This window comes from Elgaria multicarinata, chromosome 4, assembly GCF_023053635.1.
Source record: "Elgaria multicarinata webbii isolate HBS135686 ecotype San Diego chromosome 4, rElgMul1.1.pri, whole genome shotgun sequence".
NCBI lineage: Eukaryota > Metazoa > Chordata > Lepidosauria > Squamata > Anguidae > Elgaria > Elgaria multicarinata.
The window spans coordinates 46343357-46360068 of record NC_086174.1 but is presented as its reverse complement, the minus strand read 5'-3'; the positions used below and the strand labels follow the sequence as shown (position 1 = coordinate 46360068).

Below are 16712 nucleotides of genomic sequence, written 5' to 3'. Positions count from 1 at the left end.
AGAACTCTGGCTTGGATGTGCAGAGTCCAGACATCTCTGACACTTGGAACAGCTAGATCCAAAAGAACATGGCAAATAAGCTTGAGTGACTGATCTAGACTCTAGGTTACCTGTTAGGACAGATGATGTTTCCACCAGAAGAGTGAGAATTTGTTGATGTCCATAGCAGCATTAACTTGTCCATTCAAGTAGGCTGCTCAGTGGCCTTGAAACATGACCCTATAGTTAGGAAATTGTAGACTTAAGTGAAGTTCTGATCAAAATTCTAGACACTCCTATTTTAGGTATCAGTGTTTTTCACATCTCCTGGGTGAAACAAAAGGAGATGTGTTAGTAATCTAAGGATTCCCAAAGATTAGTTCAATATTGGGCTTAGCTTCCATGATGGAGAAGGCCACTATATGGTGATAAATCTCCAGAGCCTCCATGGGAATCCAATCCTCACATGATTTCATTGCAAGTATCCTTTAAAAAAACATATCCAGCGTATTTCAAGAATATCTATTATCTATATTTTGTTAGCTGCCTTGAGTGTTATTTTTGGTAGAAACGCAGGATATAAATTTAATAAATAAATGCATAAAAACTTATTCCTGGTCAATCCTCAGAAGCTACCTATATAAGTCTAAATTAAAGTGCAAAAAAAGGCCATTCTGTGCATTTATAAGTAATAAATGCATTTTAAAACAGATTTTCTACTGTAATATGATACTAGTAAACATTAATAACATTATCAAGCAATGGACTTCACATCCCTGCTCAAATGTTTTCATTTTCTTTCTTGACTACAATATAGTAAACATACTTATTATATATCATGAACAGGTACATACCAGGGAATGGGCTGAAATATTAAACAACAAAAGCAGACATGTAGAAGATGCTGTACAGGAACTGATTTCTCTATTTGAGCAAATTTATGAAGTTAAGCGTGTTAAAAGGCCACCACTAAGAAGATATCCAACACAAGGTATTCATTAATTTGTGCCTCCATAATCAAGAATGCCTGCGTGAAATTTTCAGGGATGCAAAATACAATTTCTTACAGTATTTATAGAAATTTCCCATCATCTCTATTTAATTTCTGTGGTATATGTGCAATTAGTTTGCATAAAATTAGAGGAATCCTTACGATCAATAATTAAAACAGGAATTTACTGCACTCGAAGAAGCAATATTTGCTTACACTTTCTCGAGAAGTACTCACCCTGCTGCTAATTTACTTGATTGCTTGAACTTGCAGGTTATTGCCCCTTGTTCTTCTTCCCTATCTGTTTAACCCGACTGCATGGTACATTACACCAGCAGTTCACTGTTAGGAGCCTTTCTCCCTACAAGTTCATCAAAAATCTTAGTTTTTTTTATGAACTTGTAGCGGCTACAGTGAGGAAGGATAACTGGGGCAGGGAAGGGGTATCTTGCAGTTAACTCCATCAGCAAAGAAACAACACCATAACAAAGTGAACAAATTCAGGAAGCTGGACAGATGAATAAGCCTTTTTGTGTCATTCAAAGATGACTGACAGATACAAAGTGGCAGGAGTAGAGTTCCGCAGTGCTAAGAACAAATCTACCAATACACCTGTCCAGCAGCTCTTTGGATGGTGTTGCAGTGTCATCTATACCAGTGACATTTATATCAAACCAAACTCTTATTAGCATTAGATGTGATGTCTATTCATGCTGCATATGTCTGTGTCTCCTAGTTTTATTCACCTTCATTAGCTGGCACAACAAGCTAATTTCAGAAATGGGAAGTAATTAAATATTATTCATAGCGCAATGGCATAACTGACAAATTACGTGCTCTTGCAGAAAAGTACCAAATTTTCACAGTTAACGTTAGCTGTCTAGTGAAGAGCTGCCCAGAACACATAACTGTGTATTGATCTAATTAAAGAGAGGGTCGCTCGCTGACCAGGGAACTCCTGTGAATGTTTGCCTATGTATCCTGCTCCCACTAACTACCTACCTATTTTACCCAGTAAAAAGCCCTGGTGGTAAAAATGATGCAATCCTGAAGAGTTCTCACCTACCTACTAGTTTTTACAAGGTCCACTCTAAATACTCTTAATAACTTCTTTTGTTCTCAGTGCTAAGGTAGTTTACCTTGAATAGCTAGCCACATGTAAACAATCAAGAGGCAAAGAAGCCTCTCTGCACCCTGTATTCAGGAGTCAGAACCAAACCTTTGTCCCATTGTTTCTGATCCAGCTTGGGTCCAGATCCCAAGCAATCAAGCTTTTGTATTCTTTGTATGAAACACTATAACTGCCTTGGAGTTTGGGCACTCATTTATTTACTTTCCACTCTTCCTGCTTTGATATCCACCCTGTTGGTTTGTCTTAGCTCTAAGAATGAACCCAGGGTCTGATTAGGCTTTTAACTATTGCTCATCTTGACTGTTTTCGAGCACATGGATAGTGAGCCAGAAGTCCCTTACACTTTCATTTTAGAACTGCCTCATTTACCTGAAGAGATCCATTTCATTTGTACACCTAGAGAGAGAAAGCTTTACCCCCTGGTAACACGTCCATTGAACCCAATGCCAGGTTCTGTATGTGGCACATGTCTGCTCGCCTGTTTCTTTAGCCCCAGCGCAACGCCTGGCAGAGGCTTGCGTCCCACATGTAAATTGCTGTTCTTGAGGCCTGTGCTCTTCTTCTTGGTGGCAAAGATGTGAGCTTAAGGTGTGGGGAAATGGCTACCAAACCATCTCAAGTAAGCACTAAATCTCCAATCTAATTGGGAAATGTTTAGGAGAAACTCCATTGGCAAGGCTCTCCATCTCCATCTATTTTTAACCAAATTGTTGTGGGCCCCCTAGTACTGGTTTAGCCTTCATTTGTTCTCCCCATCCTCACCATGATAACTTGTTACCTTGAGAGCACCATTGGATACTGTCCTTTGTTTTTTCCTGGATAACACATTTGACAAGGGTTACCAGACTTTGTGGGGCTGATGTCCCACATTTTGCAAATTCAAATTAAAACAGAGATGACCAATGATAGTCTGCATGCACAGCATTATTATTATTTTTTACCATTTTTGGCACCCAATCTGAAAATAAGGTTTTCCAGGTACTCTTTCATCTCTGACTCAAGTAATGGCTACTGTCTCATGCTTTATTTCTTTTTCCTCTAAATTTATTTATTTATTTATTTATTTATCATATTTATACCCCGCTCCTCAGCCAAAAAAGGCTCTCAGAGCAGCTTACACTTAGCAAAAAAGACAGTCCCTGCCCTCAGGCTTACAGTCTAATAAAGACATGACACACAAGGGACAGGAGTTCAGGATCTATCTAAATCTATCCATTTACACCCCCGAGCTCCACTATTTCACCAGCATCTGTCCTTCCCTTGGCATCCAATCCCCCTTTCTGCCATTTACTTAGTACTTCTTCCTCTGTACTTTACACAGTCTAATTTCCCCAATCTGTGTCTTAGAAATGTACTAATTAGGCCTGTTTAGAATAAGACTTGGTTTGCACAAAATGCTAACCCATGGTTTATTTAACCCATGGATTATTGAATTCTGGATTGTCATGATGTGGGACCCTAGCTGTGCTAACGACTCAGAAAGAGGACTGAATGAATAATGGGTAGAGGCAATGGTAGGTCATGCTGGTGTTATCCCTACCCCCCACCATGTGTATAGCACTATTGATTGAATGGAATCTCTTATATTTATTTCCAATAGAAGGGAAACATGTAGTATTTGGAAGTGCAGCCGAAGAGAAGGTCACTCCTGCATCTTCAGTTATACTGAGCAGTGATGAAGCTGAGGACAGTGAGAAGGAAGATGAGTTTAAGAAGGTATTTCTTTGCTAATGAATAAGGATATATACATCTGAGCACACTTGTTGCTGAACAGAAAACAATCCCAAAAACTGTTGCAAAAATTATATATGGGAATTTTTTTCAATGTAGTTTTGCTTTCCATTATATAATTCACTGTACTGAAATCATGCTTTAATTAAACAAATTGCAAAACAATGTAATGACATTCCTGCTGGTGGGATTTAAAATGGTTAAGGATTGAGTGAGAAAGGTGCACTGAAATCTCCCCGCAATCATGCTTTCCCCTGAAGCATTTCCTCCTTCCCTCTTTTCTCCTGGTCGGGCTTACTTCTGGCCTCCTTTTTCCCATCCCTTCTTTTACGAAGTTGCCCCCATTTCCGCTCATGCTTTATATCCATATGATGGTGTCCCATGTTCTAAAACCTGCGCCTGTTATCATCACATCTAGTTAGTTCCGTAACTTTCACACATTGGCATTAAAGTACTCTTGTGATTCACTTCCCACCATGCCCATTGCAGCGTGGATGACAGCTGGAGTGAACACTACGTCCTTCAAGCACATCTTAAGAACCTTCAACTGACTTTGTTACATATCAGTTCAGCCAAAGACTTCATGACCACAGATGCCTGATGGCACACCCCAGGCCTTTGTATCGATGACCAGGGCCGGCGCTACCATTAGGCCAACTAGGCAGCCACCTAGGACGCAGACCTCAGAGGGGCGCAGTTTTATACAAATTAGCTGTTTTAAGAAAAAACATTATAAGTTCAAGTTTTGTGCTTTTTATTTTTTCTACGAAACATCTGTTCTTAAAAATCGAAGTTGGCATTTGGGGTGGGGGGGCATGCAAGTAGCTCGCCTTGCCTAGGGTGCAAAATAGTCTGGCACTGGCCCTGTCGATGACCTCAGCTGCTAGGGCTAGAACCACAATATGCTGGCAACAAGAAACAAATGCATACCACAACTATGGCCTTCTGGCTTTCTTTTCTATTACATTTTCATGATTTGTACTGTAGGTACAAATGCTAAAAACACTTACATTTGATTGACAAAAGTGGTACACTTTCCAGTTTCTTAACTTCTTTCTTATGTTTAAAAAACGTTTGATTAATGTATTTATATTTATTTATTTATTTATTTATTTATTACATTTTTATACCGCCTAATAGTCAAAGCTCTCTAGGCAGTTCACAAAAATTAAAACCATGAAAAGCATAAAAACAACCAACAATTTAAAAACTTGAATACAAAATACAATATAAAAGCACAACCAGGATTAAAACCACACAGCAAAAATTGATATAGATTAAAAATAGAATTTAAGTTAAATTAAGTGTTAAAATGCTGAGAAAATAAAAAAGTCTTCAGCTGGCGACGAAAGGAGTACACTGTAGGCGCCAAGCAAATCTCTCTGGGGTGCTCGTTCCACAGCCGGAGTGCCACAGCAGAGAAAGCCCTCCTCCTAGTAGCCACCTGCTCACTTCCTTTGGCAGGGGCTCACAGAGAAGGACCCCTGTGGATGATCTTAAGGTCCGGGCAGGCACATATGGGAGGAGGCGTTCCTTCAAATAACCTGGCCCCAAGCCGTTTAGGGCTTTGAATGTTAGTACCAGCACTTTGAATCGGGCCTGGACCTGGACTGGCAGCCAATGAAGTTGTAGAAGGACTGGCGTGATATGGTCTCACCGGCCAGTCCCTGTTAATAGGCGGGCTGCCCAGTTTTGTACCAGATGACGTTTCCAGACTGTTTTCAAAGGCAGCCCCACGTATAACGCATTGCAGTAATCCAAACGAGAGGTTATCAGAGCATGAATTACCATAGCTAGGCTATCTCTGTCCAGATAAGAGCGCAGTTGGGATATCAGCCTGAGCTGATAAAAGGTGCTCTTTGCCACTGAGTTCACCTGTGCCTCAGGTGACAGTTCTGGATCCAAGAGCACCCCAAACTACGGACCCGATCCTTTAGGGAGAGTGCAACCCTGTCCAGGACAGGGCAAACATCACCTCGCCGGACAGATGAACCACCCGCTAACAGTACCTCCGTCTTGTCTGGATTGAGTCTCAGTTTGTTAGCCCTCATCCAGTCCATTACCGTGCCCAGGCACTGGTTCAGAACAGTCACTGCCTATTTCAGTGCAGTAGGATGCTTCCATCCCAGTCCTATGCTTGATGACTATAAACCAAATCCTTCTGAGTTCAGTGGGTAGACCTTGGAAGTAAGTCTTTACTGTATTGTCTATGTCTGAAGGCTCTGAGTCAAATCTCATTTTGTTTCTCATAAGACTTCCCTGTGGCCTACACAATTGTAAACAGGAAACTGGCCAGTTGGTTTGGTGAAATAAAGAGTAGAAAGATGAAATGTTGGGCAGATAGTATTTTCACAGGCATCTAAACTATTACTTTTATTAATTGCAGGAATGCAAAGAGGTGGTTGCATATTTTAGTCATCAATTGTTGGACAGCCTCCAGAAAGCTACTCGGTTATCCTTGGATGCTCTTAAAAAAAGGGTTTTTGTTTCAAGGTATGTGGTAAAAGCAAATTCAATGCAGACTGATATCTCATGTTACTAAGGGCATGTCTGCACCAGGGGGGTGGAGGGGGAGGATCTTGCGATATGGTGATTGTGAGATCCTCAATCTACACGTGGCGCATGATGTCCCGGAAGGACGGAGGACATCGCAGCTGCCAATTTTTAAAAATTGAAGACAAGCACAGGAGCGCTCCTTCAAAAAGGTAATTAAAAAAACCCTTGTCCCCCCCCACCCGATGGGCACGGAGCTCCTGAAGAGCTCCATGCCCCATGTTCAGCTCCTTGCATTTACTTGCGAGGAACTGGGCACAAACTGGGATGGTTGCCCACACGTCCCGTGGTCTCAGGACGATCCCAAGACCTTGGGAAAAGCTGGGATTAAAGTTGTCCTGGCTCTCCTGGGGCAAGCGAGGGATCATCCCACCCTGCCCCCCGGATCCCCTGTGCATCATGTGGATGCACAGGGATGATCCCAGGGCCATCCCCAGGATATTGCCCTGTCTATCCATGCTCTAAACCTCAATGATGTGGATGTTCCTCTTTACCCCCTTGCCTGTAAAAACACTGGCTCTTTGGTTGCTACCAGCAGAAGAAAACAAATAAGGCAATTCCAGCTGAATTCTTCGGCCCATTTAACTGACTCTTTGGCCCCGTTCAGACGACATTCAGTGCTTTGTAGTTAGCTTATTCAGCTGTGGTTAAAGCTAACCACATGCAGAACGCGAGCAGATGGCAACGTTAACCCTTTTGTGGTTAAGTGTTCCTTAATCACACGCTAACCACTTGTTTTACTCTGTACAGCACCATGTACATTGATGGTGCTATATAAATAATAATAATAATAATAATAATAATAATAATAATGCAGTTAGATGAGCACCTGAGTCCTCCAAATGCTCTGCCCCATATCCCAGTAGCCCGTGCGCTAAGACGCCTGGCAGTTGCACCCGCCATTTCACTTAACGTCATAGATGCTTCAATGCAACGTTGTAACGGCACTTCAACATGGTAAGAGAAAGGGTAGATCAGTATGGGTTTGGGGAGTAAAAAAAGGCATCTTCCCATGTACTGCACAGAAACGGAGTCGATTAAGTAAAATGGCAGCCACAGCGCCCGTTACAAACAAGCAGCAGGCTGGAGCAGCGATCAAGCCCATAGGCTAGAGTGGCCAGGGCAATTTTGGCTGCTTTGTACTAGGAGCTCTATGATTTCGGCCCATTAACCACAGACACATGTCAGACGACACTTTAAACCAAATTTTTGGCTGCTAACCATGCTGCATAACGTGTTTAGTGAGGCTGACCACAATGTGGTTTACAGGTGTGCATGGTAAGGTAAAATGCAAGTCAGACGACACCATTAACCACAGCTAAGCATTCCATCAACCCTTTTGCGGTTAAGCAGCATGGTTTACCCTACCCTGTGCCTGTTTGCATTCTCTTCCCCTCCTTATTGTTCTACTATGATTTTATTAGATTGTAAGCCTATGCGGCAGGGTCTTGCTATTTACTGTTTTACTCTGTACAGCACCATGTACATTGATGGTGCTATATAAATTAATAATAATAATAATAATAATAATAATAATAATAATGAACACGCCTTTATGGAGTCTTCAGTACCAAGGAATAATTTTAGGCCCTCTCTTTTATTAAACTCTGGGAGATCCATTCCCTGGCAGTTTTATGGTCACTGCATTATTGGAACACCCCCTCCCCGCCCTTCCAGACTCCCACCTGAGTCAGCATTTCTGCATGGTCCTAGATTTGACTATGTGAATTCCCTCTCCATATCAGAGAGGACTGTGTGGGAGGGAATTGTGCCCATTAGTACAATTTTCAACCTGCCCTGTGATTGGTCTAGGGGGTGTCTTGTGATGTCTTTATGAATACACCTATAACCCCTTAACCAGCGGGAAGGGCTTTTATCCCACAGGATTGATGATGTGGCTTGAAACGAAACTCTCTGAGAAGTCAAGGAGTTTTCCGGCATGGCCCCCTCTCATGTTTTTGTGTGTAGTTTAATACCTAATATAATCCTGATTTTTTTCCCCAGTTCCAGCTCATTTGGTCGACCATCTTATCTTCCTCAGACAGCTACCAAACCTGAAGACATCATTTCATTTCTAAAAGCGGAAGTGCATTTAGCTATTCCACATGTGGTAAGTGATTTATGCAATGAAGAAGATGTAAGAAGATGTGAATTTCTTCTGAATATCTTCACTTGTGCAATTCTGTTTAACATGTTTATTGAAGGTTTGGATGAGGAAGCGTGCAATACACAAAACCTGCAGATGATTAATATACAACAGATGATTAATATACAACAGAATATCTGTTTGCTGGAGTGCTGGTCTGGTACCAAAATGAAATAGAAGAAGGAAAATAGGGAAAATAGAATAGTAAATACACAAATAGAATATATAAATATAAATTTCATGCATACAATTAAATAAGTGTAGAGAGGAACTACAGTCAGTGTACAATCAGGTCTTAGCAAAATAAAATAAAAATAAAGACAACTTGAACAGTCTACTTATGAGTAATAGACCTGCACTCTCACATGAGATTTTGATTCCTGAGACCTCTTCCAGTGCAACTTTTATTTTCCAAGGTGCTTCCAGTTAAGGCTTTTAACATGCAGTCACTCTGTCTCATCTACAGAATTCTACAGGGGGTCTGGGGGATATCTTCAATTTGAAACCAATCTATGTTTTCCTACTGCTTCTTCTGCCGTTTTTGTTTCCACCCACACATCAAAAAAACCTTTTAAGGAGGAAAATACAGCATAACTATGCAATGTCTTTTGATTGGTTGCGCTAGGTACCATCCGTCTGGAAGGAAACACGCACACCCCCAATTTATGGAAGAGATGCTGCAATCTCATGAGAATTTGCAGTTCTGATGTTTTACAGGTTCATATGAGTACACCACTTGTATGAGCCTATTTGTACACAAGTGAGTTGGCAGGTGATCATCAGAACCAATTCTGCATTTGAGTTTTGAGTTGCATTGTGTTTAATTGAAAGAGAGCTTCGGCTATTGGGCAGTATAGAAATGTAATAAATAAATAAATATTTTTTTGTGAACCGCCCAGAGAGCTTCGGCTATTGGGCAGTATAAAAATGCAATAGATAGATAAATAAATAAATAAATCTTTGTATTGTGTATAGATAATGGTGCCTAGTTTAGATGATATACAGCAAGCCATCAATCGTCTGATTCAGTTGACGCTGGATGTAAGCCGTGGTGTGGCACACTGGGGACAGCAGCATCTGTTAAGATCTAACACCAACCTGGAAAGCAGCATTGCTCCAACACCTAGCATGATAGGAGGGAAAGCGCTGAAAAAAGAAGAGAGTGAGACAATTTCTCTTTTTCTTTTCCTTTATAAAAATGCCATTGCTTCTAAAAACCTGTTCTTTATAACCATATTTGACCTAGGAGAGACTAACAGCGTAATCTTGGGCATGTTCATGTAGAAATAAGTATCACTGTGTTCAGTAGAGTTTGGCTCTTAAATAGGTTGCTCTTAGGTAAGTGATAAGTGAAATTGCAGCTGCCTTCTCACACTTTGGAAGTATTGCATTTTTTTTAATTGTGTATCCCTGCACACGGGTCATTGTGGAGCAACATGCCAAACCCACCTTGGTTCATGGATTTCATAAAAGTCAGGAAACTCATTTAGACACATTTAAAGAGAGAGTTTTATTTAGGATTCAGCTTCCTTACAGTACTAGCCTCAAGTCCTTTCAATGAGTACTGTGTATTTTGTTCCTGCCTTCTCTTTGTAATGAAAACACAGTGATCAGGGAATGGAAACCCCTTTGGGTCCTATGCCTAAAGAGACTAGTCTCTTTGCTTAAGGGTTCAACCTCTTGACTCAGACCATAAGCAATTAACTCTTTGTTGTGAAGCTCACCTGGTGTTTTTCCTCTAGAAAAAGGCTTTCCCACTGTCCACCATCTCTATCCTAGGTTTGGGGCGCAGGTGCAGGGTTCTCTCTATAGGTCCATCTTTCTTCTGTCTGGGTTGCTTTTTCCTCCACCAAAGTGGGGTTGATTATCAAGAATACCTTCCTGTGAAGCCCTGGCCTCATTTTCCCAGGACTGCCAAGATTGATAGGTAAGTGTGCATGGCATGAGTTGCCACCAGATAAGAGAACCTTTTCTTTCCTTCTGGCTTCTCTCCACATTGTCTTCCCCCTACTTGCCTCCTTTCCCATTCTCTGTCTCTTCCATATTCTCCAGTCATTTCATCTCTATCTTTTTCTCTGGCTTTCTTTCACCCTCCCCTCCAGTTCCCTCTCTGCCCCTCTCCCTTTATCTTCCCCTTCAGGGTCTGCTTGCCACTCCCAGCCATTTTCACTTACTCACTGTCACATTACATCAAGATAGTCAGAATGGGCTGCGGAGGAGTGATAGCCATCTGGCTTATCCAACTGGTCCATCACCATCCATGGCCACCCCAATTGGGCTGATCTCAGTGACATGGGAGCCCAGGAAGAGGCAGTGAGCCTTGGTGGATCCTCACAATCCCGCTATGTTCCATATACATAGCTGCTGTGGGTGGGGCCATTTGAATCTCACTATGTGCTGGATGGATGATATTCTGGAGGTGACAGACTTGACCTTGGGGGAGCTGGGGGTGGCGACAGCCGACAGAAAGCTCTGGCGTGGGCTGGTCCATGAAGTCACGAAGAGTCGGAAACAACAACAATGTGCTTGTGGGGGGATAGCATTTTATGATCCTATTGTTGTTTTAAAAAAGTTAATTTAATTAGCAATAAAATGCTTTTCTAGCAATATCTTAAAAAGAAAGAAAGATGGATATAGGACCAGGATTTTGTAAAGTAAAACCAGAGTTTTCCTCTTGAGAATGTTTGTTAGTAGATAGGTAATAAATAGTCCAGATTTAAAAAACAAATCAACTAGTTCCTTTGGTATGACATATAATTGGGACTTTGGTCTTAATTTCTGAAAACTATATAATCTAAGGACGTGAAATAAAGAGATTCTGGGATCTCAGTCCAGAAAATTAAAATATAGTTAAATCTCATTGAAATACCTTTCAGGAAGAAATAAAACCCGCTTAGTGTAGATTTTTGCTCATTACATTTTTGCTCTTTCTTGATATATGGAAGGCAAGTGTAAAGAGCGGCTGCAACATTTATGTTTTAAACTATTTTTTTCAGAACCACCAGAAGATTTATTTCCAATAAGAAAGTTGAGAAATTTTTATCCAGGTGTTGCAGAACACAAGGATATTTCCAAATTAGTTGTGCTTCTGTCCTCATCAGTAAATTCAGTTCGGTCAGCTGCTAGTGAAGCACTGCAAGACTTTCAAAAATATAAAGCTCTGTGGACTGAAGATAGGGATGCGAAAGTTCAGGTAAGCTGAATTCCAAGCCTTTGCTATGACTTTAACAATACGACTGCTTTCCCAGCTTGGTTCATGGTCCAAAAGAGAGTCGACGACACCTTTCAACATCTTTGGGTGTAGAAAGTTGTGTAGATTTTAGTAATAAAGGTCTATGAAATCCAGACTTCAGGGACATTATTAGGGTGACCATATGAAAAGGAGGACAGGGCTCCTGTATCTTTAATAGTTGCATAGAAAAGGGAATTTCAGCAGGGGTCATTTGTATATATGGGGAATCTGGTGAAATTTTCTCGTCATCACAACAGTTAAAGGTGCAGGAGCTATATTAGAGCGACAGATTTAAAAGAGGGCAGGGCACCTGCAGCTTTAGCTGTTGTGATGAAGAGGAAATTTCACCAGGTTCTCCATATATACAAATGACACCTGCTGAAATTCCCTTTTCTATGCAACTGTTAAAGATACAGGAGCCCTGTCCTTTTCATATGGTCACCCTAGACATTATAGTTAGCTCAATTTAAATGACAAAATGCAAGAAAATGCAGAATTGAGCATTTTCATCCCACAGCAGCAGGCATAGAATCCATTATTAAGTTCTGAACCAATGGAGGCCTCCTATTTCATTTCAGGCCTGCATTGCCAGGCTGCTTCCACACTAGTTGTTTCCGTTGGAATTGACCTGATTCCTACCGCCATTTATTATGGAGAATCCAAATACTGTCTTTGCCAAACCATTGCATTCCTTTGTTGTCATTCCATCTTTTTAAAAGCCTGGCATGTGATGGGGCGCTTTTTTTTTTTTTTTTGCCGTTCAGTGCAAAACATTCACAATCCATAATCGTAAGACAGAAGGAGAAGGTGGCATAGTACTGTATTGTATTTCCCAGATAGAAGCTGAAATGCAGGTCTGTTCATGCTGCACATCTTTGCTTTCAGCAGCTGAGATAGGCTACTGGGCTAGCCTGGTATGGGTAGATGGAGATATATTAATTACCAATGCCCCATATTTGCTATTCCCTTAAAACCTATGCCAAAGTTTCATTTTCATGGCAACAAAAACCTTGGTTCCGCAGCACAAAACAACACAAAACTGGCAAAAATTGTTAGCATAGGTTTGGAGGTGATATCAGATTTGGGGGTTTACATATGACAGCAGTCATGGAAACGAGATTAGTGGAGTGATAGTGCAGACAAATGGAACATGTTGTTGAAAAGTCTATTATTTGTCCTCATTTGTACTTGTTACAAGCGTACGAGTTGTATTTGATGTAATACTACAGTACTGAAAATTGTTTTAACATAAAGTTATATCTATTAATAATCAATTTCAACCACTCACAGCAATTTTTGGCCAGTAATCCCTCTTTGACTGAGATTAGGTCAGAAATTCTCCATTATGCTACCTTTGAACAAGAAATAGAAGATTTAAAACCAACAGTTTCTGTTGGGCCCATTGAGCTGAATACAGGTATGAAAGTCATTTTCTTTGTGTTTAGTGTATATAAAAATAAATGATCCCTCTATAGACTATTTAAAATATGATCTAAATATAAAATATATAATTTACTTAAAACTTTAAGAGGCCATAATTAATATTTGCAAATATAGTCAATAATCACTGGATATAAACAAACATCTAATGGATGTGAATAGAGTGAAAAATTACACTTGCATATAGCTGGGAGGTAGATTAAAAAAATCCCTTATAATGAATGGATTTGCCCATGTGAGGTGAGAGAAGTACAGACAGTGGAACAAGTCGTACTTTACTGCCGCTTTTATTAAGACCTCAGAACCTCTCTTATAACTCCATTCATATAAAAAAATTCCAGGTAGGCTGGAAGAATTTTACCTAGAGTATCTCTTGTCAGACCTGAACTACCAGGTCACAGCTAAAATGGCTTTGATTTGGCACAGCAGCCATCATCTGTCGTAGAGAGGTGATAACATCATTGAATTTATTTATTTATTTATTTATTATTTATTACATTTTTATACCTCCCAATAGCCAAAGCTCTCTGGGCGGTTCACAAAAATTAAAACCATAGTAAAACACCCAACAGTTTAAAACACAATTACGAAATACAGTATAAAAAGCGCAACCAGGATAAAACCACACAGCAAAGTTGATATAGGATTAAAATACAGAGTTAAAACAGTAAAATTTAAATTTAAGTTAAAATTAAGTGTTAAAATACTGAGTGAATAAAAAGGTCTTCAGCTGGCGACGAAAGCAGTACAGTGTAGGCGCCAAGCGGACCTCTCTGGGGAGCTCGTTCCACAACCGGGGTGCCACAGCGGAGAAAGCCCTCCTCCTAGTAGCCACCTGCCTCACTTCCTTTGGCAGGGGCTCATGGAGAAGGCCCCCTGTAGATGATCTTAAGGTCCGGGCAGGTACATATGGGAGAAGGCATTCCTTCAAATAACCTGGCCCCAAACCATTTAGGGCTTTAAATGTTAATACCAGCACTTTGAATTGGGCCCGGACCTGGACTGGCAGCCAATGAAGTTGTAAAAGGACTGGCGTAATGTGATCTCGCCGGCCAGTCCCTGTTAATAACCTTGCTGCCCTGTTTTGCACCAGTTGAAGTTTCCGGACCGTTTTGAAAGTTCTACAGCTGGAGTTTTCTTGTTTTCTTTTATTGTCACTTGTACATTTTCACCTTTAATCTCTCATTTTAACTGTATTTTACTGTTTTTAATTGTATTTTATTGTTTAATTCTTATATGCTGGTTCTTTACCGTAATAAACCAACTTTGACTTGCATGTAGATTTACATAATCTCCTTTTCTAAGTAGAGTTTGAAATATATGCATCCATTGTAAGTTCCTACTTTTCGTTTGACTTTGAATCTATCTTTTTATATTGTTTATAGATCTTCAGATTTGTCCTTTGTCCATCCTAGAGAGGGTTCTTTTTTTTTTTAATTGAAAGGACACAAATTAGTGGGAATGTAGCAACACAACTTTGAGGAAATTTTGTTGAAATTATATTTTGGTATGTAATTAGGAAGACAACCCCTTTTATAGACCATGGCCATAGCCCAATAATAACCCAGACTCTGTTAATAGATGCAAAGTCAGAGTACCACAGATGGGGCATCCTTTTTGTCTTTGAGGACCACATTTGGTGATGGGCAGTAAGATATACTATAAAATACAATATAAAATGTAAACGCTTAAAACTACCTCTCTCTGTACCTTCCTCCCCATCACAAATGTGATCTAGCAAGTGTATAAAAATGTAATAAATAAATAAAAGTGTGCCAAACAGCCGAGTATTTTCACGGGGAAAGAAATTTGGGGTTTCAGGCTTCCATGGCAGGCTGAAGTCAAGGCCTCTGAAGACTACATGAGGGCAGTGGGTTGCCCACCTGTGTTTTACTAACTATAGCCAAGATCTCAAAAGTTGCATTATTAATGATTGATTGAGTTGAAGTATTTGGGGGGCACTCCTCAGAGCGATTTACATTTAATCAATTAAACAAGACAGTCCCTGCCTGCAGGCTTACAATCTAAAACACGTGACATATGAGGTAAAAGGACTGGTGGAATGGAATTTGGGTATGCCCAGTAGGATATTGAATTCTGTCTTTGAAGATTACCCCCCCCCCCTTTTGAAAATACTCCTTAAATTATTAGTCCCATTTGAGATTCTGGTATACTCTACCCAAACTGTGTTGAAGGATGCACATGATTGAAGGCATGTACCACCTTTATTTTGGAAAAAAATTCTCAGGGGACTGTTCAAGAAATACAAACCCCTAAGTAGTCTTCCCAGACCTCGCGCTCCAGATGTTTTAAGCTTTAATTCCTATTAGTCCCAGACAGCATAGTCAATAGTTAGGAATCCTGAAAGTTGTGGTCTGAAACATCTGGAGGGCACCAAGTTGGCAAAGGCTGCTCTAAGACTTGTGACAGTAATTGTACAACTTGGGCCCTACTCTGTCATATTTTTTTCTGATTATATTGTTAATTTATAGTTTTTTTGTGCAATTCCTTTGAATGTGTGGTATACAAAAGGCAGTCACTTTGCATATGCTGAATTATATTGAGACCATAATTTTTTTAACAGAACCAATGAAATTGGCACTCTCTATTGAAGCAAAAGCATGGAAAATGTTACTCTGCCGCTATTTAAATGAGGAATACAAGAAGAAAATGCAAGACATGATAACATTTATAACAGAATATTTGAAAAAATTGTCTCGACCAATTCGAGATTTAGATGATGTCAGATTTGCTATGGAAGCTCTGTCTCACATACGTGACAAGGAAATAGAAATGGATATGACTATGGGGCCCATTGAAGTAAGTTCTTTCAAAAATTGGATCCTGGATGTAGATATTGCTTTTTTGACAATATGAATTATGAGGCACCCTGCTTTTGTTTTTAGGAAGCCTATACAATTTTAAATAGATTTGAAGTTGAAGTCACAAAGGAGGAATCAGAAGGTGTTGATACATTACGGTACTCTTTTAACAAGCTACAGAGTAAAGCAGTAAGTATATAAAAGATGGATATCATGCTAGCATTGGTAGTTCATACAGGCTTATTAGTACCAGCTCAGAGTATATATTGTAAACTGGCTTATGCTCCAAGTAGCCATCCTGGTATAGGGATCTCCATGAGGTTTCTGGACTGGATGTGCGTGCAGATTTTTGTTCATGTGGCAGTTTATTTCATAGTCCTGTCTCATATTCCTGCCCAAACCAAATTACCTGTCCCAGGTTCATGGCTGCAGGACGTATCTCCCTTCCCTTTGCGTTCTTACAGGACCTTCTACTTGGGCGTTCCCTTCCCATTCTTGTACCTTGAGTTCTTCAGAATCTTCTGTCTGCAAGAAAGAAAGGTGGTCTTTCTTGGTCTCAATTTTCTGAAGTTCTTCTACTTATGTGTCCTAGAATCCTTCTGAAAAGGCAGCTTTTAAAAAACAACTTATTTCTAGATAAGATTGACAACAGCTTTCTATTGCATCTCTGGATTTGTGTGTGTGTG

The 16712-nt window shown here is 40.2% G+C and overlaps 1 protein-coding gene across 1 annotated transcript in view; it reads left to right on the top strand.

Moving 5' to 3' along the window:
* Window positions 1-16712, top strand: part of DNAH8 (dynein axonemal heavy chain 8) — a 154984-nt gene that overhangs the window by 31942 nt on the left and 106330 nt on the right. The window contains exons 18-26 of the mRNA XM_063125403.1: window positions 826-970; window positions 3703-3818; window positions 6220-6326; window positions 8397-8496; window positions 9508-9694; window positions 11529-11725; window positions 13055-13181; window positions 15789-16024; window positions 16111-16215. Of these exons, the coding sequence (XP_062981473.1) occupies window positions 826-970; window positions 3703-3818; window positions 6220-6326; window positions 8397-8496; window positions 9508-9694; window positions 11529-11725; window positions 13055-13181; window positions 15789-16024; window positions 16111-16215 (1320 nt within the window). The remainder of the gene's footprint in view (window positions 1-825; window positions 971-3702; window positions 3819-6219; window positions 6327-8396; window positions 8497-9507; window positions 9695-11528; window positions 11726-13054; window positions 13182-15788; window positions 16025-16110; window positions 16216-16712) is intronic.